General features: G+C 38.5%; 2 protein-coding genes across 2 annotated transcripts in view; both read left to right on the top strand.

The window, feature by feature from the left end:
• tet1 (tet methylcytosine dioxygenase 1) overlaps nt 1-5,133 on the top strand; it is a 56,309-nt gene extending 51,176 nt beyond the window's left edge. Inside the window, exon 12 of the mRNA XM_041789573.1 lies at nt 50-5,133. Within this exon, the coding sequence (XP_041645507.1) occupies nt 50-1,095 (1,046 nt within the window). The 3' untranslated portion in view covers nt 1,096-5,133. The remainder of the gene's footprint in view (nt 1-49) is intronic.
• A 1,734-nt stretch (nt 5,134-6,867) lies between these two features.
• eif4e1c (eukaryotic translation initiation factor 4E family member 1c) lies at nt 6,868-20,714 on the top strand. The gene is made up of 7 exons (XM_041790129.1): nt 6,868-6,957; nt 8,972-9,057; nt 16,240-16,335; nt 16,762-16,825; nt 16,906-17,019; nt 17,144-17,283; nt 19,556-20,714. The coding sequence occupies exons 1-7, from the start codon at nt 6,940-6,942 to the stop codon at nt 19,668-19,670; spliced, it is 633 nt and encodes a 210-aa protein (XP_041646063.1). The 5' UTR covers nt 6,868-6,939; the 3' UTR covers nt 19,671-20,714.
• Nucleotides 20,715-22,997: the final 2,283 nt, after the last annotated feature.

Below are 22,997 nucleotides of genomic sequence, written 5' to 3'. Positions count from 1 at the left end.
GATTTCACCACAACAGTTTGAAATATTTATATTTTCTCCACTGATGCAGATCCACAGGGGTACTACAGCTCTTACAGAGTTCCACCCAGACCTGCCAGCGTTGGGCGGTACCAGCCACCAGAGAGAAACCAAACCAGCACTTACAGCCAGAGCACCAGCAGCTACCCCTCTCTGGCTGCAGGGGTCAGCCCACAGAAGGAGGTCATCTCCCCCAACCACCATGTCCAGTTTGGACAGAATGGTGCAGCTCTTTATTATAAGGCAGTGAGTGACGCAGTGAACGGATATTCTCCATCACCAGCTGAGCACAGTGTTCTGTCAGAACGTATACCTCTACATAACGCTCTTAGTGACTACACTCATACTTTTAAAACTGAGCCCAGCGAGGAGCACTACTCTCCTCTGCACAGACCCTCCCCCAGTGGGAGTGCTCCTCCTCCCTCCTCCTTCTCCCCCAGACCTACCTCCGAGGGCCTCTTCAGCAGGCTCAATGGGCTCCACCGGGCTGACAGAGATGTCAGGGTGGAGGTCAGGGGCCACGGCCTCCCTCCGCTCTCATCTCTCCCCCTTCCCCAGCAGACTCCCCCACTCCAGCACGAGGAAGTCAAGCAGGAGGAGGGGGTGTGGTCGGACAGTGAGCACAACTTCCTGGACCACAATATTGGTGGAGTCGCCGTGGCACCATCACACGGCTCCATCCTGATAGAGTGTGCCCGGCGGGAGCTCCACGCCACCACTCCCATCCTCCGCCCAAACCGCAGCCACCCCACCCGTATCTCCCTGGTTTTCTATCAGCACAAATCCTTAAACGAACCAGGTCACGGCATGGCCATGTGGGACGCAAAGATGGCCAAACGTGAGCGGGACCGGGAGGAGGAGGCGGAGAGGTTAAGGATGGAGAACAGCCCAAAGAAGAATGGTAAAAGAGCTGGAGGCGGGGGGCTGGAGGAAGATGTAGAGGAGGAGGCAGAAGAGGAAAAGAGGATGACGAACATCCCCACACGTCAAGCATGGACTCTACCAAGGGATGGCGTCATCACCGTGTCCCCTTATGCTCTCACCCAAGTGACGGGCCCCTACAACCGCTGGACTTAACGTTTTTTTACTCACAAAAAAAACTCCTACACCCTGTGCTTCTGCCTTACCTCAACTTCAAACTGCTACTCTCATTTTTACGTTGTTTTCATTGTGCTTTTCTAAAATCTGTTTGTTTCACTTTGTCCTTCTTTGTCTCTGCCTTTGGAGCGATGAGGAAGACCAAAGTTGGTTGGCTTTTTTAACTGTGAGTTTTTGGTGTTTTTATTGTAAAGAGATGGTGCTTTGAAGCATTTTTAAACTGGTTTTATATACATGATTAAGAACAAAAAAGATGTGATTATTTATTCTGATCAGAACGATTTCTATTTAATTCCTGGTGTAAGCCTGTTTACTGCAAGATTTCTATGATAACCTTCATTATGTGTTGATTTTATGTTGTACAGCAGGATTATGCTCTTTATTTTCAGCCAATAGTTCTCTTTCATGAGAGGAAATCTGATTGGCTTCTGTCATTGGTGCCATTCTCACTGTAACCTTCATTAAGCAAACTCAACCCATCACTTCATGTAGAAAACAAGACTAATATTTACTACCAACTGTCACATGTAGCATCGTGCTTTTCCTCCTGTGCCCTCTGACGTCTGTTAGCAGGGGATGGAAGAAGAGTTCTTTTATTTTGGTTTGTTGTTTTTGTGTTCTCTCCATCTTTTATTCACAGCTATGTGTGGCATATTAAGAAGCACTTTTTTTGTTTCCTTAACTTGAAAAGGTCCCAATGCATAGGCCTGATGTGTATGTACAGCTAGAGATATATATGACAGCTAAGCATGAACCCTGGTTTTATATTACAGTATTTCTCTACTATTGGATTTTCATTCATCTGATTGAAAATGACATACATATCTAATGAAATTCAACAGGATAGGAATTGTGAGATGCTGCAACAATTAAGTGCTTATTGTTACTGGCACTAAACAAAACTTCTGAAAGTCAAAAGTGTATTGCTGTTTTCACACATGCACTCAAAACTCCAGGATAGTTTGTCCCTGAAATCTTCCTGGGTTGCGCAAATGCCTCACATTAGGTTGGTATAATGACAATTAATTGTCTTTATATGGGTGCTACATATAATTACATGTATTTATAATATCAACAAGTGCTAAAAACATATGGGCAAACAGTTAAGTGTATGATACCGCTTTATTACGTGCACTCAGAAAGCCATGGTCACATGATATAGATGTGATCATCTTCCTATGTGGTCCTGAATATTGCCCCCTATGTTCACACTTCAGCTAACCCTTCACACAGACCTTTAACTCAGGATCTTTGCACACTGAGTCCCCCTCTTTCATGCAGGATTTTGTTGTATTAATGATCTGCATTGAAAATAATTTTATGGTTCTTTCACTCCTTGAAAGACAAAGAAAACACAGGGTTCATCCACCCCTGACAGATTCTTTTATATGTTTGGGTTTTTTGCACAGTCTTGTGCATCACGGCGCTGTGCAAAGCACTGAAAAGCCTATAAGAGGGTAACATACATCTTTTCATTTCAGTCTTCTTTCTCTATGTGGTTGTAAGTACTAAGCTCAAGGGAGCTGCACCCGCTGCTCAGATTAGTTAAACAATCCTCTAAATCAGTGGTTCTCAACTGGTGGGTGGGGACATCAGAGTTGGTCAAGGAGCTGTTTTCATTGCATCTTGAGAGACTATGCTAACAGTGCAGTTAAAAGTGACCCAAATCAGATTTTTTTTTTTTTTTTGCTCATATTTGACTTAATTCAGATTTTTTTCTGATACTGTAAACAGCGCAAATCACACTGAATCTGATCTTTCTGTATCAGACTCAGGCCACTTTTATATGTGGTACTAAACCAGATACATATCTGAACTTTTGGAATTTGCAATATGAATAGCCAAACAAAGAAATCAGATCTGACCAAAAAAATCAGACTCCGGCATTAAAGCCAAAGGGGTCTGGCTGCAGATTGTTCATCTCTAACAGCTACTCTCACAGACTGTTAATCTTAGACACAGTAAACATGAGAACAGAAATACACCCTATGGTAATGGTTAAGGTAGTGGTTAGAATAACAAAAGTTGAAAACCTGACCTGCAAAACCTGATTACAAAACATTAAATGAAGCCAAGTAAATAGTCTGCTAACTGGATAAAAGCTTCCCCTCTGTGAAAACATTCTCACACAGCCAGTGTAGCTTACATATCTCTGTTAGCTGCATAAGCTACGTAACAAACATAGCTCAAAGCTTACATAGCTAAAGCTATGCTCACAAAGCAGCAACACAAGCTATGTATCTACTTAGCTAAATTAGCTTTAGCAGTGTTTGCTAAAGCTCATGTGGCTAAAGCTAACTTAGCTACATTGGCTCATGTAGTAACATTAATTATGCAGCCATTGTAGCCACGTTAGCTTTAGTTAACGCAAACAAAGCTAAAGCCAACCATCCATTTGTTACACGATTTCTAATAAAGGTCTACATAATTTAATCCTGGATTAGACCTCTGATCTTTTTCTCTAGTCTTTTAATGGAATGATGCTTAGGTTGCAATGTGGTTATTAATAAATGTAACAGCTGGATTGTTTATGAATAAAGAAAAATCTCAAACCAGAAATATGTTATACCAACAAATTATGGCACTTATGTTTTGAGATATATGGTGTCTCTGATGAATGGTGTGTGAGAGCGACAGTCAGAGATGAACGGCCTGCGGCCAGAGTGCGATGTTAAGGCCTGCAGTGTGAACAAAGCCAAAGTATTCTTGGAAAAAATAAATGTGTCAAAATGTATCTACCCTAGGTCGACATACATCCATGTATTTTATTTTACTCCTTTTTGTGGTAATAAGTATGTTTTGGTTATTTTCTTGAGATCTTAAAATATTTATGTAGGGAAAAGTATTTATAGTAAATCAGAGAATTCATGCAGCTTATCCCAGAAGTTTTTAAATAACTTGCAGGAGTTTTGTGCATGTGTGAAAACAACATTTCATGGGGCACAACTGTTTCACAAACTTACTGTACATTTTGATGGTGCTAATAAGAGCTCTGTTTTTAAAGAAATCACAAAGTGTCTGAAATGTCAACACAATTCTGCCAGTTTTTTTATGACTCTGAATACAAAACTGTTTTAGCCAATGCAAACTCATCAAACTCTTCTTTTGTTTCCGTTCTGCTTTTGTTGGAAAACCACTTTAACACCACATCCCAGTCAGTTCTTTTAAGACGATTTTGGGTGCTCAAACCTTGTTTACTGTCTTACAGGGTCAGACTCAGGGGGTTTGACTCCTTGTGAATCAGTTTTGTTTTCTTTTCATACCCATTTTTTAAAGTCATCATTTCATCACAAGATCTGTCACACTAACACTGATGCTGGAGACACATTTTGGTCTTTGACGACCTTTGACATTAGGTGCTAATAGGTCAAGATGTCAGGGTAGAAACAGCAAACCAACCTTAGTGAATGGTGCTTGCATGGTGCTTTTTTAAACTCTGCACACTGGTCTGTTATATGGTTCAAAACAGAGGCAATTTCATCATTTCCCTGGATGATTACTGGCTGATTTATCACAATGTTTGAGCGCAGCAGTGAAGCAAATTATAGTGCAAATATCCATCGATAATTCAAGTCTTCCACACATAACCAAACTCTGACTCTTCTTAAACATACACACAGAAAATGATGAATGTAAACCTTTTCTAAATAAGCCGATTTAGAGAGAACCTTTTTGAACAGGTTATAGTTACATTAGTAAATGTTTCTAGTACTTAAATGTGGACGTCCACACTGAAAGTCTTTGTATCAACAAGGAACTAACAACTAGCACCAGCATTAAAAAACCTGAAAAAAAGCTTTTATTGGTAGAAACGTTGTAAATATGTATGTGAACCATATTGTTTTTACTGTACTGTTAATGGTGTTTAGACAATGGATGATCTTGCTTATTTTGAAACTGAATTACTGTATGTTGCTGAAAGTATATCCAGTTTAGACTTGAGAAGAGACTAAATTTAGCATTCCTTTTATGGATGGCTGATCTCTTTTGGGATTGTGAAATAAAGTCATATTTATATTTTGGACCTGATCAAGATTTCCTCTGTCTTTATTTGTTGTGTGTGGGTGTTTGAGCCCATGTCCAGAATAAGAGTTTATTTCAAGTCCATGTGAGAGATTTCATCATATTCTCATACCAATATAAGCCTGGTTGATCTGTTTTTTTTTCCAACCTAGCATGACACACTTTCTGGCCGTTTTGTCATTCAAAAACTCCAAACAACCTTTTCCTTTTTTTCCCTCTCTCTTAGTTACCCACACAAGCATACTGTGTGAGTCACGGCTGAGGAATGTCGGTTGAGTCATTTAGACTTTGTCCTCTTAACATCCGCGCATGAATCATCACTTATTTTGTGTCCAGAACTGATGATATGATGTGATTTTGTCAAATGCCACTGAGTATGAAGCTGATGTCATTTAATACTGACAGGTAAATGAGTAATTTGAGAGTATTTTAAGAGTTTAGGCAAATTGGAAGATTTTAGAAAACGTACAACCCATTTTAAAGCCATTAACTACACAAGCAAAAAAAGAACTAAAACCAAGCATTGAGAAAATAGTTATTAAGCTTTGCTCCACTGCATGAGGATTGTTTCAACATAACCTCCTTTTTTTATCTTATTTGTCACACTAAAATGTTTCAGATAAACAAATGTTGATAGACAAAGACAGCCTGACTAAATCCAAAATGCAGTTCTTAGATGATGATATCATTTATTTAGGGAAAAAAAGCCATCAAAATCTTCCTGGCCTTATGGGGAAAAGTAATTACCCCTAAAACTAATGACTGGTTGTGCCACCCTTGGTGGCAACAACTGCAAGCAAGTTATCCTCAAGAATGAGTCTTCCACATTGCTGTGGAGGAATTTTGGCCCACTCTTCTTTGCAGAATTTTTTTAATTCAGGCAAATTGGAAGAGTCTCAAGCATCTCAATCTCAATCAGATTTACTGTAAGCTTGGACTTTGACTAGGCCACTCCAAAACCGTATGTTTTTTCAGCCATTCAGAAATGGACTCGCTGGTGTGTTTGGGATCATTGTCCTGCTCCATAACCCAAGTGCCCTTGAGCTTAGGGTCACAACTTTATGGCCAGACAGTCTCCATTGATTATGACAAATCGTCCAGGTCCTGAAGAAGCAAAGCAGCCTCAGACCATTACATTACCACCACCATGTTTGACTGCTGGTACAACACTCTTTGTATGAAATACTGTGTCACTTTTACATCAGATGTAACTTCCAAAAGGTTAAAGTCAGTCCACTGAATATTTTCCCAAAAGTCATACAGGTCATCAAGATGTTTTTTTGTTTTGTTTTGTTTTGTTTTGTTTGTTTGTTTTTTTTTTGTTTTGCAAATGTGAGGTGAACCTTTGTGGTCTATTCGATCGGCAGTGGTTTTTGCTGAAATACAATAAAAAGAGATAAAATATTAAAAAACTAAAGGAGAAGAGAGGAAGCCCCATAAGTCCATGTGTGATTATATATGATATAATACAAAATTTAAACTTAAAACGTTTTCAGAAATCACTAATGACATACAGTGGGGTTTTCATTTTAAGACACCTGAAGCGGACAGGAAATGTTAGTTTCTAAAAATAAAAACCTGAAGTTCTGAGTACTTTGACGTCGAAGCACTCCCCATTGCACATACAAAAAAACTTTTAAACTGTAAATATATTGTTCTAAACTCCTATGTCTTTATAAGGAGACCTGAAGCCTTTGATCTCACCCACCTTAAACTGGACCTAGGCGGCTTCCGTAGGAGTGTGAGTGGTTGGAGCGTGACGCAGAAGCGCTGAACGGGCAGAACATTTCTAGTGTCAAGATGGCGACATCGGAGCCGGTAAGAGAGACAAGAGATACCTTATAATTCGACTAATGCGCATGGAAATACTGTCTATATCTTTACTATATACAATGACTTTGTTGTATAATATCAAGCCCTTGAAACGCCGCCCGTCGTTTTTAGAAACTATTGTGTTTTTACGAACAGATGTGTCGGTTCGCGTGCATCTCTGTTAGCGTTAGCATGCACAGCAATGTGATGGATAAGGCAGAGCCTGACTTTGTTGGCAGGGAGGGACTCACTGCTTGGACGTCGTTCATTCAAACTCCAAGTCAGCGATTTGTTTTACACACTCTAATATAAAACACAAAACACATGCTGACGAACTACCAGTATTTTAAAATTTTCACATTTTGATGTGTGGTATATTTCTGGAAATCTGGACACGTGTGGGTCTGGCTCGTAGTTAGCTTAGCATTTTTGCTAAAACTAATGCTAGCGACGTTAACTGAAACGTTAACCTTAACTGAAACGATAGCTCTAATTTAACCTTTTATTTATCGTCGTTTCAAACCGTCTGTGAGTTGTCATGATTATCGACTGAATTGTTAACGCTTAAGACCGAAACTGCTGTCAAATATTTAAGTTCAAAGTGTATTTGCCTAGTTTATAAAAAATGGATAGATTGCGTTTCAATGTAGGTGAAAGTTTGGTTTTTAAAAGTGTAAATTTAGTAGTATAGTAAAGAAGCCTGTGGAAAAACAATGACTGTTAATGTGGAAATATTGCCTCTAAATGTTATTAATATTAATGATAATGAATTTTAGAGATGTATCACGACATTGGGTACACAATTACACTTCATCACGATTCTTTGCCTTTTTCTGCAGTTGTTCAGGTAACATTAAATTCACTGTATTAATATGTTCTGTTCTTTTATATCAATTCTCTGGCAATGAAAACTCAACGTAGCCATTATTCTTCCTATATAGACAATGCTTCATTTACGTTTGAAATATCATACTTGTGAATAATTGTTTTTTTTTGCAGTGAGTCTTGGAATATATTGTTTCCAAATCAATTTAAATTGTCCATAAATTGTCTCATCAATACTTCAGCCTGGATGCTGCTGACACAGTGATCATATGGAGTCGACTCCTGTTTTCCTTCTGCTGTGTGCCTGTCTCATGCTGCTAGGGCTATATTGTTTATTTTCCTTAGTTTTATCATCATAAAATTGTACTTTTTGCCAAATGAATCAGATTTTTGTAAATCATCAATGCATATCAGTTCCAAATATCAGTTGTCAGTCTTAAACTACTTGTAAATGTTGTTGGTATCAGCCCCAACAAACCAGTATCGGTCGATGACGGAAAAAAAGGCTCAAAAAGTCTTATTTTTACCTTTGGGAGGTCTTAAATTTTATATGGCACTTCAGCTAAGGCGTCTTTATCAATTGATTGTTTTCGGTCAACTTAAAATGATTTCAGTAGTTCTATTTATGTACATGTTTGTCCAGGTTACATTTCTCAGGCCAACAAAGTTGCCAACTAAAAATATGTACAGGGCCCCCGTATTTTGACAGATCTTCATTGACAAAATGTGTAATTCTGCTTTTAAATTATGAAATTTTTTTAGTACGAGGTTAGCACACCTGAAAATATGTTATGATTAGGTAGCATGTTATGTTATACTAATAGAATTGAGATATTAAATGTGCTTGAAATCGTCAAATTCGGGCATTTATGACCCAAAAATGTCATTATAGTATACCATTTGACATTTCAAACAGTCCATTAAATCTGCTCTGGTCCTTTATACTGAGAAATCTCACAAACTTTAAATTTTGATTAGTTGCTGTGCAAAAAGTGGCCTTGTTTTTTTTCAGTTCAGGTCTTTAATAGTCTTAAATTTGATTGCTAAAAGTGTATAGGAACCCTGATAAGATATACATAGCTTGGCGGAAAACCTCTGCAAGCTTTGAGTTTTGATGATGCTGGTAATTTTCATCAAACAAACTTTGTATTCAGATAAGAATTGTGACATGTTCCTTTGTGTCTCCTTCCTTCAGAAAGCACCTGAATCTGAGGATCAACAGACTGACAGCCAGGTCGTTGCAAATCCAGAGCAGTATATCAAACACCCCTTACAAAACAGGTGAGAATGAAGTAGCTGCTGTTTTGACATACCTCAACTAAAAGGTTCTGATGCTTACAGAGAGAGTCTTTCCTCTAAAGTTTGAGTGTGAAGATTTACATTAAGACCAATAGTAGTGCGCCGTGTGGTAAACACAAGTTCATTATTACCAGTCAAAATGTTGCCACTCACCAAAATGCGTTCCTAGTTTTTAGCTTTTTTGAATCATTGGAATGTTTGCCGTAGTAGTTGTCTTTACAACAAATGCCTATATTCCGGTGTAAATATTATTGGGATTTTTTGAAGATATATGTACTGTAAAGAGGTTTAGGGATACCAAATTAAGCTCTTATCTGGATGATATTTACATTGTTATGTACCAGACAGAAAAGGAGCAAAAATCCTTATCAGAATGGATTTAAAGTTTGATAGAAAGGCTGTTTTTAATTTTAAAGCACAAAAAGAGTTAGCTTTTTTTTCCTGCATGCTGGTGTTTTAATTGTTGTTCACCATTGTCCTTTAGAAATGTTATCATCACATTTGTTTGTTAGTGAGGACCTATTCAGGAGTGTTGTACAGTTTAGTAAATGCTGAATAGTTCCCTTGGCAAGTCACTTCTAGACCATTCTGCTTGTTCAGTTCAGAGATCAAGGTTATGGTGTCTGCTGCTCTGACTGGGTTCCTCTTATGGTGGGATTTGGTATTAAAACATACTGTGGTTTTAGTTCATGATTTAAATAGTTTTGCTATAACACCATTAGTGAACAGCATAACTCTGTATTACCATTTTTTCACAGTAAGGACATTGGTGCATTTAGAAAAACTATTTATAGAAATACAGCTCATTTAATTTAATATGGACACTTTTTGCATGTCATAATATCTATAATTTTATTACTCTTTCACCTAAATAGCAGGAACACCTAAAACGGCAGAGTTTAATCTGCATTTGCTTTTAAGAATTTCATCCAAAACTTCATATCATAGCCTTGAAGAGGGGGGGGGTCAGTAGTTCTGATTATTAAACTTGATTATTTTAAGCTAGGTGTACACTAAAAGATTTGTTGACAGGTTTAATGTGTCCACAAGATGACCAACACAACACACTGACAGATCCATTCACTATTAGCCCGAGTCTCAACTCTCAAACCTTGAATTCTCACACATGCATTTACTGTACTGCATTTACTAGCATAGCTGTTGTGTTGTGCTTCCTTCTTTAATAATTTTGCTTCCTGTTTGGCTATTGTTCAGTTTCATGTGACACTTCACAGATACTGGGCTTATTTGTCCTTGGTGTCCCCCAAACAAAAAACAGGATTTCTGATTTAAATAAACATCGTTATTATTTACAATTTCAAATTGGGGCAGATTGCAGTGAGTAAACTCACTGTCAACTCACGTCACGCCACAGGATAATCTGGAGATCCTTTGCTGATTTTGGCAAGAGGGTGGGCATCCAGCCCAAAATCAGCCTGATTATCTTGTCATCTCTATCTCACCTAATCAACTGTCAACTAATATTATGTAGTTGCATGTCTAGTGTAGTTATTTCTGTTTCAACTGTACACAGAAGAAGAATGACAAGAGTATATTGGATAAATTTTGTCATAATTTTTCTAGCAAAATGAGAAATAGAGCAAAAATAAACTTAAGTCTTTCCAATTCAAAGTTTAGTATAGTTGCAGAGTTATTCAGCTGTGTGGACTTCTCTCTTAAGCTTACAGGGCTTACAGGGCTTACAGCCGTGGTCACGTTGTCTTTATTAATGTCAAGAGTTTGGCAATTGTCGCTTCGTGCTCTGTGAAGGTGGATTTTGACAGTACAGTGTGCACATCTCTGTTACCAGGCTGTAACATTAGGAGGTATGACGATCACCTCACAGTTTCAGGTCATGCAAGTTATTTTTCATATGGTACTGTAATGAAGGGAAACCAACAGCTGCAGGAAGTAAAGACGAACATGTTCAGTGTCTGGCAAACTTTGTTATTCTGTAGAAAAGTTTTCACTCCACTTAGACAAATACAAATAAATATACTCTACACTTTGAGCCCATGTATTTTTTAATGCATGTGACGTTTTCTTTGTGTTGAGATATAAACTATGAAAACGCTGAAAGAACCAAAGATGCTGAAGGCCAATTATTTAACTGATATTTGAGAGCTTTAAAAATCAAATTATCTTTATTTTTCTTCAACTTTGGTACACACTAATCATCTTGATACTGATCCATGTCGGTTTTTCACTTTTAATCATTGTAATATTAGCATACATCAAAATTAGAATCATCAGTCTATTTGTTTAGGGGCTGGGGGTATGGCCTCAAACTTGTCACACTTTTTTTAATCCTTTATGGTAACAGTATGGTAACATTATAGCCCAGCATTAAAATTTTAAGCCATACGTAGCTTTTTAAAATACTTTCCTAGATGTTACAAGTTCAGCCACCCCTTCTTTACCTAAAACAAGCATTTAATGACATTCTGAACTAATCTCTGAGCATATGATCACAGAAAATAGTTTTATAAGTCTCTCTGTGTTGACTTCTCTGTAATTGCTCCTGTAGGTTTTATTTTTACCTTCTGAGGTGTGTCGAGCTGCCACTGACAGCACCACATTTCCTGATGTGGGTGTTCACTAGGGATGTTTCTCAGGTGTCTATTTTCCCATTCAGCTAAACACTTGTCTAAATTGTATTTAACTGACTAGTCAAAAGGGGGGAAATTACTTAAAAACAGTCAAATTCCTCACAGGATCATAATGTTAGCGAGGGTGATGTGAGTCTGATATACTCTGCACAGCATGGCTAACATTAGCAGCCTAGCTCTGCCAGCCTTTGTTCCTCTTCTCAGATTGGTAGTGTAGTTTGATATTTGGCCCCTTTTCATGTCGGTTGAATAGTTACACGTGAGTTCAACCCTCAACTGCCTACATACCACCTTATTTATTAGTAAAAGCTCGCCCAGGAAGGCAGTTGCCATTAACTGAAGCTGCAGTGGCCTCTAGTAGCAGGAAGTTTATTACAGCTTTAAAGAGCATTATAGACCAGGATCTCAACTGGTGTTTATGATAGGTAGGTAGGTGATAAGTAATTAGTTTAACCAACTCGTAAGTTTCACTCCAGCTAATTTTAATAAACAAATTTAACTGTTTAACCATGTGTTGGTGCAAGGAAAATAACTACAGACTTTAAATAGCATGCTTATCATTGCTTTTACTTAGCTGTACTTATCAACTGTTTTTACATCCACTTTTCCAGCCTTGGTTAACGCCCCAGCCCGCTTCTGTGAATCATCGTGCACTTAGAACAAGATGAACCAAGTCAGTCTGTTGCAGTTCACAGCGTGTTTCTGCCCTGATAGGCTGGCGGATGCTCTGCAAAGTGCGCTCACTCACTGTATGTTGCTGGGTTTTTTTTAATACAAATTAAACTTGGAGAGGACAGAACACACATTTTACCTCATTGCTGTGCTTCACGTCAGGTACACTGACACTAATAGGTGACAGTTGCCCAGTTAACTGGCTGCCCGTACCTGTCGGAGTGAAACATACTGATGACTAGACTCAGACTGAGCTGTTGTCTGCCATATATCACGCTGCTACGCACATGTATTTCTGAGGACAGGTGCATTGGAGGGCAAGGTGTTCATCGAACAGTTCAAAGAAACTCCCGCACACTGTCCAACTGCAAAAAAGGGGTATTTACTTGCAACGTTTTTGTACGACACCTTCATCCAGTTACGTTGCCAATAAATACCCTTTTTTGCACTGATTCCCGAATAAAATGCTAAAATACTCATTAAAGGCCCTGAGGGAGCTGAGTTAAGTTTTTAATATTGACTCTTTAGTTAAACCAAGTGTCCACGACCTAAACACCTCTTATGTACTATCACATTACAGTGTACCGTAATGTTCTATAACATAACTAGTTTTCTTACTTTCTGTTGATTGTTAAATACTAGAGATCCTCTTGTTTTAAAACACATGGTTTGAAAAGTATTGAAGTAAGAAAATGTTGACAACCTTACTCAGCCTGTATTGCCAAATATAAAGCCTTTCTGTTGATCCATGTACGGTCTCGCTGTTTGGCCCTTATTTCAAAACTGGAGCCCACATTAGCCAAGATAACCTCACCTGTGTTTTGCAATACAATCCACCACCCACGCCCGAGGAAAGAAGTTAACTGGATTGGGACTCATACTTCTTAAATAAATCGAGATTGAATCATTCTGACAGAATTTATGTCGTAAACCCATCACTGACTTGACCTACTGTCTCCAATGCTTGTTTACATGCCCCTTCTGGGCATGTAAACAGATGGTGTCCTCAACTAGGTTCAACATCAGAGGAGTCACGCCTGTCTCGACTCTCCAACGTGGTTGTGTAATGATGTGTGTCAGTAGAGTCACTACACAGCTTCACCCACTGATTGAGCTGTAGTAATGTGTGTTTATAGCACATGGGCGGGGTTGATAGTTGTCGTCGTGAAGGGGGGCACAGGGTTCAGCTGGTGTCCTCTCATTGCACCCTGCTAGCCCCACCCTCTCAGGAACGTGTGAAAGAGTCACAGCACCAGAGATAAACAAAGGCTGTATTTGTGGAGCTGATGATGCCTTTTCTCTCTGCTCTTGCATTGATATGCATGCTTTTGTCACTAGCTGTTGTGAAATAGAGCGCATATTGTGTGTTAATTAGGATTCGGCCTCAGGCATGGGTGTTAGGGCTTGAAAATAAAATCTGTCTTTTCCTTGCACCGAACCTGATCTACGATTTCAGTTGAATTTATTTTGTGCTTCAAAGATAAAATCTGACAAACACATGACTCAAAGCAAGCTTCTTTGTAATTTTATCAGTAACAAAGTCAGCTTGAATTTACCTGGGGTTAAAGTTTAATCTGTGTTCATGTCTTAAAAAACAGCATTGTGTAGTTAAAGGAGAGGGGGGAGATATGTACATTAACACTCAAGCTCTGAAAGTTTTTATCTGCTCAAGACACAGGCTGAAATCAATGCTGATGTCTCTATGTGGCCTCCAAAAGCAAACAACCATGAGAAGACTATTGATTATGTATGAGTTTTTGTGATTGCTACCACTGAATCAGTCTTCGAGTGTCCACTCTTCACCACACATCTGCTCAGTCTCAGGTATGTATTTTCATGTGTGGTGGAGAGAGGGGGAGAAAAAGTGTGCAAATGATCCAAATATTTCTCCTTTTGATGTGTCGTCACCGACCGGTCTGTCCTGCACTCATCCAGGCAATGCCTGAGGGGAGTGGTGGCAGAAGTTAAAGAAAAAAAATCATGATTTTCCACAAGACAAATTAATCAACAAAACTGATGTATCACCCAGGCCTGTTGGCATTTTTGCCTTGAGAGAAACCCTTTTTGTCATTTTTTCCCACAACTTCTTTTGTGTTTTTGAGAGAAAACAGTCTGCGTGCGTTTGAGGTAACCTTTACAGCACTTGCGAGTGGTGTGGCTGTTCTTGTGAACCTTCAGTATCATCAAAGTCCACTGGCATCAGATCTTGGCAATGTAAAGAGCCACTGCTTTGTAATGTTTTGTCACCATGGTATCCCTTCTAGATAAGCTACAACTGGAAAACTGTGCATTTCCCTTTCCTTTATACGTGTTGTTTTGGGGCTTTTGCTGTCTACTGCAGCTCATAGTGCCAGACAGTTTACCAAATCACTTCAGTAAGTCTGTTACAGATGTTGGAATAAAAGAAACATTCTTGTGCTAATTATAGTTCACTTAAGATAAACTCTACCGCAGATAGTGGTTCAGCCGTGGTTGCACCCTTCAAATACAGACCTACCTACCTACCTACCCCCATCCCACTTTTGGGTATCTATTAGGTTTGTGAGTCTTTTTTTTTCTACCCATTTTTCAGCAGGTTCAGATGTATTGATTATGTCACCAAATCAATCATTGAGTACATTACAGTTTTAAACCCCAGAAGTAAAACAGGCAGTGATAACTGAAGACTTCCCCAAATTTCAACTAAGAAAAGTGTTTAACATTCAGGTCTGTTGGTGCTATATTTAGTGTTAGCATCTTTGCTAATCTTTAGCTCTGCGGTCTCAACAGGTGAGATGTGTGTGCTGTTGTAATAAATCGCTTTTCTCCTAAGCATTCAGACAGGTGGAAATTTCAGAAGTTATTCTTCCTATAAAGTCCACATGACTTGATTTCTAGGGAAGAGAACTGTGACTGTAAGATGTTTCGGTGATGCTCAGTGCAACACAGCCAGCCTCCTAGCATGCACTAACCACTAATGTAACTGTTATTTGAAGGTAAAAGGTCAGCCCGGGGTTGTGCGAGATTAAAGACACTGAGCAAAAGTATGGTGGCAGAGCAAGCAGCAGAGCCTCAGTAAACCGATCTCTAAGGTTAAAAGTGGTGTATAGACTGATTCATGTTTCACTTTTACTGATCCAGGGCTCTGATGCACTTAGACCTTTGGTGTTAAGATCAGTTAACCGATCCACATCGGCTTATATTTACACCACTAGTATTTATACCACCATTTTTTCACTTGCCCTCTTTCTGGATAACACAGTTGTGTTTCTTTGGACAACGAGAACTCAAGATTGAAAATTGATTCCAAATTTTAAATCCTGTCAGTAACAAAAAATAATGAAAAAGTTGAATGACTTTCTGTCTCAGCTCCATCCTTCTTCTTGATATTGTTTTTGAAACACATCCATTTACATGAAAAGTATATCAGTTGATAACTGGGGTGCTTAGTGGTTTTGGTATTGACTGGCATAATAAATAGATCTTATAGTTTGTTTGATGCGCCAACAGAAAGGATGAACTGATGCATTGATTATCATTGTTATCGACCGATATTGCCCATGTTAACAAACACTGGCCATCAAGAGCTATCAGATATCAGTGTTTATCTGTTAGGTCAAACCATTTTTCTGCTGGTATTTGGCAGATCTGCTGCTGAATCAAAAAAGAGGTTTTTAGTGTAGAAAAAATTGACCTTTTGGACAAACTCATCTAATTTCATGATTCCATGTGAGAGAGGATGTCTAAACGACTAAAGGAAGTGATGAAAACTGAAATTTTGCCAACCAGTGCATCTCTAGTGGCAAATACTGGTATTTGTATCAAAACAACTCCAAACATCTGCCATTTTCAACGATGTATTAATTCTGAGTATTTTTTTAATTCTCGTCTTTTCCACTCTCAGATGGGCCCTGTGGTATTTCAAAAATGACAAGAGCAAAAGCTGGACAGAGAACCTTCGCCTCATTTCCAAGTTTGACACAGTGGAAGACTTTTGGGCGTAAGTTTCTCCTTTATATCCTGTAACGTCAGTTTGATTTGTCACTCTATAGTGGAATAATGGAACCCTACCATTATTTCTGCAGCTTTAGATGCATTATTTTGTCTGGTTAGTTGTATTTAACACTACAGAGGAGGAAAAGATCACCGAGATAGCGCTGTAGGTTTGTTAAAATTAATCTATTGTTTCCACTTGCTTTTTTTAGTTTTCTGCTGCTCCATCATTGTTTGTTCCCCTTTGGTATAATTAGCTCTTTCCAGTGGACTGAGAAGTGATGACATCTTCTCACAGAACCCCAAAGGAACTACAGATGTATTTACTTTTGTGAAAGAGGCTTTATATGTGGCACCTAAACATTGTCAGAGTAATGTATTTTTTTGCTGTGCAGTTATTCTTACAGGTAACACTTTCACGTTTGTTTTACAGGTTATACAACCACATACAACAACCTAGCAAACTTGGCTTTGGCTGTGATTATTGTTTATTTAAGGTGAGTTTCTTTTATTATTTTACAGCTTGCCAGTTTGAGCTGATTTGGGCAGCAGCATTAAATTTCACCCTGTGTTGTAGGATGGGATCAAGCCAATGTGGGAGGACGATAGGAACAAGCTGGGGGGCCGATGGCTGATGACCCTCAATAAGCAACAGAGACACAACGACCTTGACCGTTACTGGATGGAAACGGTGAGGCGACTGTTTTTCAGGGAGCAACAGCTCAGAAATAAAACTGGACAGTCTTCAGTTGTGATTCACAAAGTAAAAACACAAGCTGATTCATTATGATTGTGACGTTTTGTTTGTTTTGCAGCTCTTGTGTTTAGTCGGTGAGTCGTTTGATGAGGCAAGTGAAGACGTGTGTGGAGCCGTGGTCAACGTCAGACCTAAAGGTGACAAAATATCCATCTGGACAAGCAACTGCCAAAACAGGGAAGCCATCATGACGATAGGGTGAGTAAATTATGTAAATGTGGAAAAATAAATTATCAGATAATGTAATGGATGCAAAGAGGGTTGGCCAGTTAAAACACAAACATAAAACAACAATGAAGGGCTGTCCTTTGTCCAAGTGAAATTTTTAAATGAAAATGTACATTTTTGGATTCACAGGTTTTATTTCTCTTCTTTGCCTTCTATGTCCAGCTCTGAATTTAAACTTTATTTTGATTAACTAATTTATTTGTTTCTTAAGACCCCATCACAAAGGTACATAGATCAGCTTTTTTGGAGGTACTCAGGCCAGCTTCTACAAACAGGGACTGAGCCGTCAGTTTGAAAAGTTTTACATTTCAAAATGTTTCCATTTTCATCTGCTGTTTTAAAGGATTAAATAGATAACTTGATAATACAACTAACCTTCAAATGTTGAACGTGTTTGTCTATTTCAGTGCATTTAATAAAGTTTTTGTCAGGGGGGCATGTTAATGTGCTGGTGTGACTCAGCCATCAGGATATAGAACTACAGTTTGAATCCTCTCTGTTCACAGGCTAACATTAGCTCCTCTCCTCTTAGTGGAAACCTGTAGTTAAGAGGTTTTGGTTAGAGTTGTTGAAATGGTTGAATTCCTCTCTTCTATTCCTGTTGTATGCTGGCCTGGTTTCATGCTGGTGACCTTACTAGCTTTGTGAGCAGATCAACATGAAGCTGTATCGTATGATTAGTTGGTAACCATTTTTAAATACTGTTAAACCTTTCTAAAAAAAAAAAAAAAATGTCCCGCCGTGTTCTAGAGGTGGGAATCTTTAGGCAGCTCACCATTTGATTTGATTATGATTCATAGGGCTACGATTCAATTCATAATCGATTATTGATGCATTTTGCTGCACTTGGGTTTTTTTTTAATTTACATTTCTGTTGTTCTCACTGGGTCAGATATAATAAAAGCATTACATTTGCATTTAAAAATATAGAGATAAATTAAATGCTCACTATCCTCTAATGGAAGAAGTGTGTAAACTGTAAATTTACAATTGCACTGAACCACAGGTAGCAATATCCTTTCCTTGTTACATTTCTGAAATTACAGACATAAAAATGTCGTTTTTCACAGATGAAAAACTAGTAATCTTGATATTGCTGTTACGTGCTGTATGTCAGAGTTCCACCTTTCTGTTCCCGCTATTCCACAGTATTAAATATTGAAATTACTAATGATTATCAATTATTAGACATTTATAAATCGATTCAGAATCTTCCACCTCTGCATCACGATGCATCTAAGAATCAATTATTTCTCCCACCTCTACCATATACAGTATCACTACCAGGTGTACCAAAACCACAATATATAAGAAGCTGGTCTGACCAAGCATTTGCTGTTGTGCTCATAAAAGCACAGTGCCTGCTTCTACAGGCATTTCATCCAATCTTTTAATAAAAGAAGTTAACAAGTTTGGTCTTTTTCCACTCCTTCTTTGCATGATGGCGCACATGCGTGAACTCTTTCATTCCTCGCTAGAGGCAACATAAAAAATAATGAAACAAAGCTTTCATCAGACAGGTTAAAAACTTGAAAAACTGGCCAACTAAAGCACCCAAAATTACCAACAAGTACAGACAAACTTCATCTACATAAGTCATAAAAAGGGTCTGATAAAAGTTGAAATGTTTTTAAAAAGTGTTAAGGGTTTTAGTTGTGCCTGATGTTACTGCTGCAGCACCCAGAATATTGATAAGTAGTAATAAGCTTCAGATCATTTTCATCACTGATGTACGCCCAAGACAAAGAATTAATGTGAGCATGCCATGGATCCCAATACAGTCAGCATGCTACAACTGATAATTATGATAATAATAACTTCATTTGTACAGCAATTTTAAAAACAAGGGTTTACTAAGTGCTTTGACATACAGAAAAATAAGGCAACAGAACCCAACCAGAGAAAAGGACAACAAAATGACATCAAGAGGACACTCGAGGTAAAAGAACCTAAACGAGATACAAGAACAAAACCTCAACCTACATATCAACCCAAACAATATTATAACCCAGACAACATGAAACATTATTAGAATTAAAACATCCTAAGACATCATGAGAGCTTAGATATGCCATGACATCACCAGATCTAAGACAACCTAAGACGTCATAAGACCAAAGCCATCCTAAGATATATCACAGGTTTTCAGTGGTTGTGAATGTGGTGACTGGAAGTTTGCTAACTGTGACTCACCACTAGATGGAGGCAGTGAGCTGTAATTCATCTTTTTCTCTCTCCTCAGTCAACTTTATAAAGAGCGTCTGAGCCTCCCCATCAAAGCCATGATCGGCTACCAGTCACATGACGACACATCCAGCAAGAGCGGATCCACCACCAAGAACATGTACTCAGTTTGAACCCCACCTCCCACCCCCCATTTCAACTCGCTGTAGATTTAAACAATTACCAAACTGCATCATCACAATAATTTCAGAGTTGTCGACTACTGTAGAGTCTTTTCCTTTTATTAAACAGAGAATTGTTCATAGCGTGTACAGTTGGAGCTTCCTCGACATGAGAATAAGAGGGGTGATAGTTAAATATGAGGAGGAGGTCTTAAAGGAGAACATATGAGAACATAAAATGATTTGCTTTTAGAGTTGAAGAGTTCTGTGATTAAAACTAGTGGCCTCCCCGTGCTTAGCTAAGAAGCAGCTTTTTTTCACCACTTTAACAGCTTGGAGTTTAAAAAACGAGAAGACACATTTCTTTACTGAACAGCCTCGTGTTGTTCTCATGTTGAGTTTTCACTCCAGACAAAAACAAAGGAAAGTGTTTTTCACCTCACAGGAAAAAAAGGTACGCAACTTATCCTCTTACTGAACAAATTTTAAGGGCAATTTTAACTTGATTTATCCAGAAGTGTTACGCATGAAGAATCTACAGTATCTTAAAGGTGTGTAAAAGCCGTGGTCACACTCCAACGTGTAGAGTTTGGATTTAAGGCCACTTGTTTGTTTCAGCCACGCTGGAATTGTGGAATATTGCTTGTAGTACTTTTTGAACTTTTTTTCTTCCCCTTACATTTATTTATAATGTATGCATTGCAGTTGAACTACTTAGTTGAAAGACAAACATGAAACTTGTGTTATTTTCAATTTGATTTTTATTTTTTCTTTTTTTTTTGTTATTAAAGTTAATAATGTGGACTACTGCATATAGGTTACATTTTTTACAGTGTACTATACAGTAAAGATTCTGACAAAATTAGGTGTGCTTTTCACTGTTTTCTTCCTAACAAAAACTGTAGATAATGTCACTCCTCTGTTGGTTGATGCAAAGGAAAGATGATATTCATTGTGAAATGATTTTGCTCATAATGTATCTTTATTATCTGTAATTCCAGGATGTATATTACCTTCTTTCAAGTAAAGGTTAAGTGCTTTGCATTAAAACCAGAACCATCATGTCTTGTTTTTCTTTCCTTTGAATGTTTGGTTTGAAAATGTTTCATCGTGAGAAAAGTATAATAATCATCTTTCTGATATGGCAAAACATTTTTGCGTATACTCCTGTATTTGTCTCCGTGTGGACAGGGCCTAAGTGTGTGTGTGTGTGTGTGTGTGTGTGTGTGTGTGGGTTGGGGGGGGGGGTCGTGGAAAAAAAAAAGTATGAAATGTGCTAGTGAAGGGGTATCCCAATTCTCTTTTGAGGCGAGGGCTAAGGGCCATTGAAATAAAGATTTTTCAGGACAGCACTTGAAACCAAGGTGTATGATAAATTTCCCACAATGCACTGTGTTCACTTGCGAAATGGCACAACAGAGGAAGTAGGTGTGTAGATGTAAATATTTTTGGAATTTATAAATGATTATAGAAAATACAGCAGTTGTGTTTTCTCATATATTCAACTTTTAGTTACTAGGGATAAGAGTTCAACATGGAGATCCATTGTATGGCAGAGATTGTTGAAGCTTTATATTCACCTCTGATGGCGCACTGTTTATCGGCAAGGTGTGATGATGAACAGCAATCAAATGGCGTCTCATTCCTTGGCAAAGCAACGCCAGTTGATCACATCAGCAATGTAGCAGACGAATAGTTCATTACTGTCTCCTCAGATTCAACAGTGTTGCTGCAGTTCCAATCCAAGACATTGTCAGCACTTTGGAGTGGAGTGGACGAGGAGTACATACTGCTAGGCATGAGAGCCTTCAGATTTTTTTTTTTTTTTTTTTTTCTGCTGTTGCCTCAAGACAAAAAACAAATCAAAGCCGGACATTGAAAATGAACAGAGAGTGGCAGCCTCAAAAATGCATTCAGGACTCAGAATCTGTAGCACCAAATAAGTCCACAATGGCCACTGAAATTATTGCAGGACTGGGTGTAAAAATCTTATTCTGATTTTTGATAAGTTTTTATTTTGGGGAAATTGTTCATCCTCAGGGAGCCACACTGTTAAAACTCATTTTTTTAGGTTTTTCTTTGGAGTAAATTCTGAAAAAATAAGGAATTTGTAAGCCAAAATTGTGAATGACTGTGTTTGTCATACATTTTCACATGCTGATATGCAAGGCAAGGAGAAGGGGGGGCCAGAAAATATTTTCATGGGCCAAAGGGGGGCCCGGAAGAAAAAGTTTGGGAACCACTGCCTTAATGGAAGGTTTTTACCTCTACCCTTTACCACTCAGTTTCAAAGGGAAGAGATGGATGAAGGACGCCATGATAACACAGCTGTGCGACACTGCCATGTCACACAATGTAATCTGTCAGCATATTTGTCATTAACACTGTACAGTGAATTAACCTCAACACAGCACTTGATATGATAAATATAATTTGATTTCAATAATACAATTACTTTTTAAAAACAGACAAAAATACACTTGTGACAGCAGAGAAACCTCCATTGTAAAACTTCAAAGCTCTTCTGATGTGTTTAAGTATGATTCTAGTATATTCTGTTGTAAAGTCCACTCTGATGCTGTCATTAACTGACGTAGGTACTTGACATCACCTGTCCAGTAAGCTGTCCACTTTAAACAGTAGGCAAAATGACAGTGTGTCCACAAATAAAGAAATGTGCCAATTAAAATCCCTGAACCTGCTCTGACTTTGGCACAAAGCATTTAACAGTGAAATAAAAATGTTCTCTGGGCTGCATTCCATTCAGAAAACACCACCCCAGGTTGTCGTCAAACACTGGGAAACACCCATGAACAGCTCACACCTGGAAATTTTTTATAAAGAAAAATAGACTACACCCTGTTCTCTCTGCGTGAGCACTCTTAATACTTCTGGATCTGTCACTTCACTGGTTTTAGCGTCCGCGTCCTCGTGTTCATCAAAAGTGGCTTGTCTGAATGTCACTGGGTGTTAATCACCCAGCCCAACAGGCTCTCCTTATGTCATACAGGCTTAAATTGTCTTAACGGAAAAACCGAAACATCCTCCACCCTTATGATAAAGTTTGACAGTTGAAAATGATCAGCAGAATTACAAGACTTTTAAAAGTGCCAAATCTGTTTGTAAGTGTTGAATCTTTTACAGATCTGTGATATTTACATGATATTTACATATTCGTGATCTTGCTTCTACATATCTGATCCCATTTCTCTGACAGCGCCCTAATTAAGCTCCACTGTCACTTTGCCTTGATCTAATCACACTGATACTTGACAGTATGGTCTTCCCAGCCACCCCCGAGGTCTGGTCCAACCTACCAGGTCCTGGGCACCCATGCAG

This window comes from Cheilinus undulatus, linkage group 6 (genome assembly GCF_018320785.1).
Source record: "Cheilinus undulatus linkage group 6, ASM1832078v1, whole genome shotgun sequence".
NCBI lineage: Eukaryota > Metazoa > Chordata > Actinopteri > Labriformes > Labridae > Cheilinus > Cheilinus undulatus.
This window is presented reverse-complemented; position numbering and strand designations above follow the sequence as displayed.

What these genes read in the sequence shown, in the direction of transcription:
- eif4e1c (XM_041790129.1), top strand. An exon ending in GTGATTATTGTTTATTTAAG is followed by an intron (nt 16,826 to 16,905) that starts GTGAGTTTCTTT and finishes CCTGTGTTGTAG; the next exon opens with GATGGGATCAAGCCAATGTG. An exon ending in GAAGCCATCATGACGATAGG is followed by an intron (nt 17,284 to 19,555) that starts GTGAGTAAATTA and finishes CTCTCTCCTCAG; the next exon opens with TCAACTTTATAAAGAGCGTC.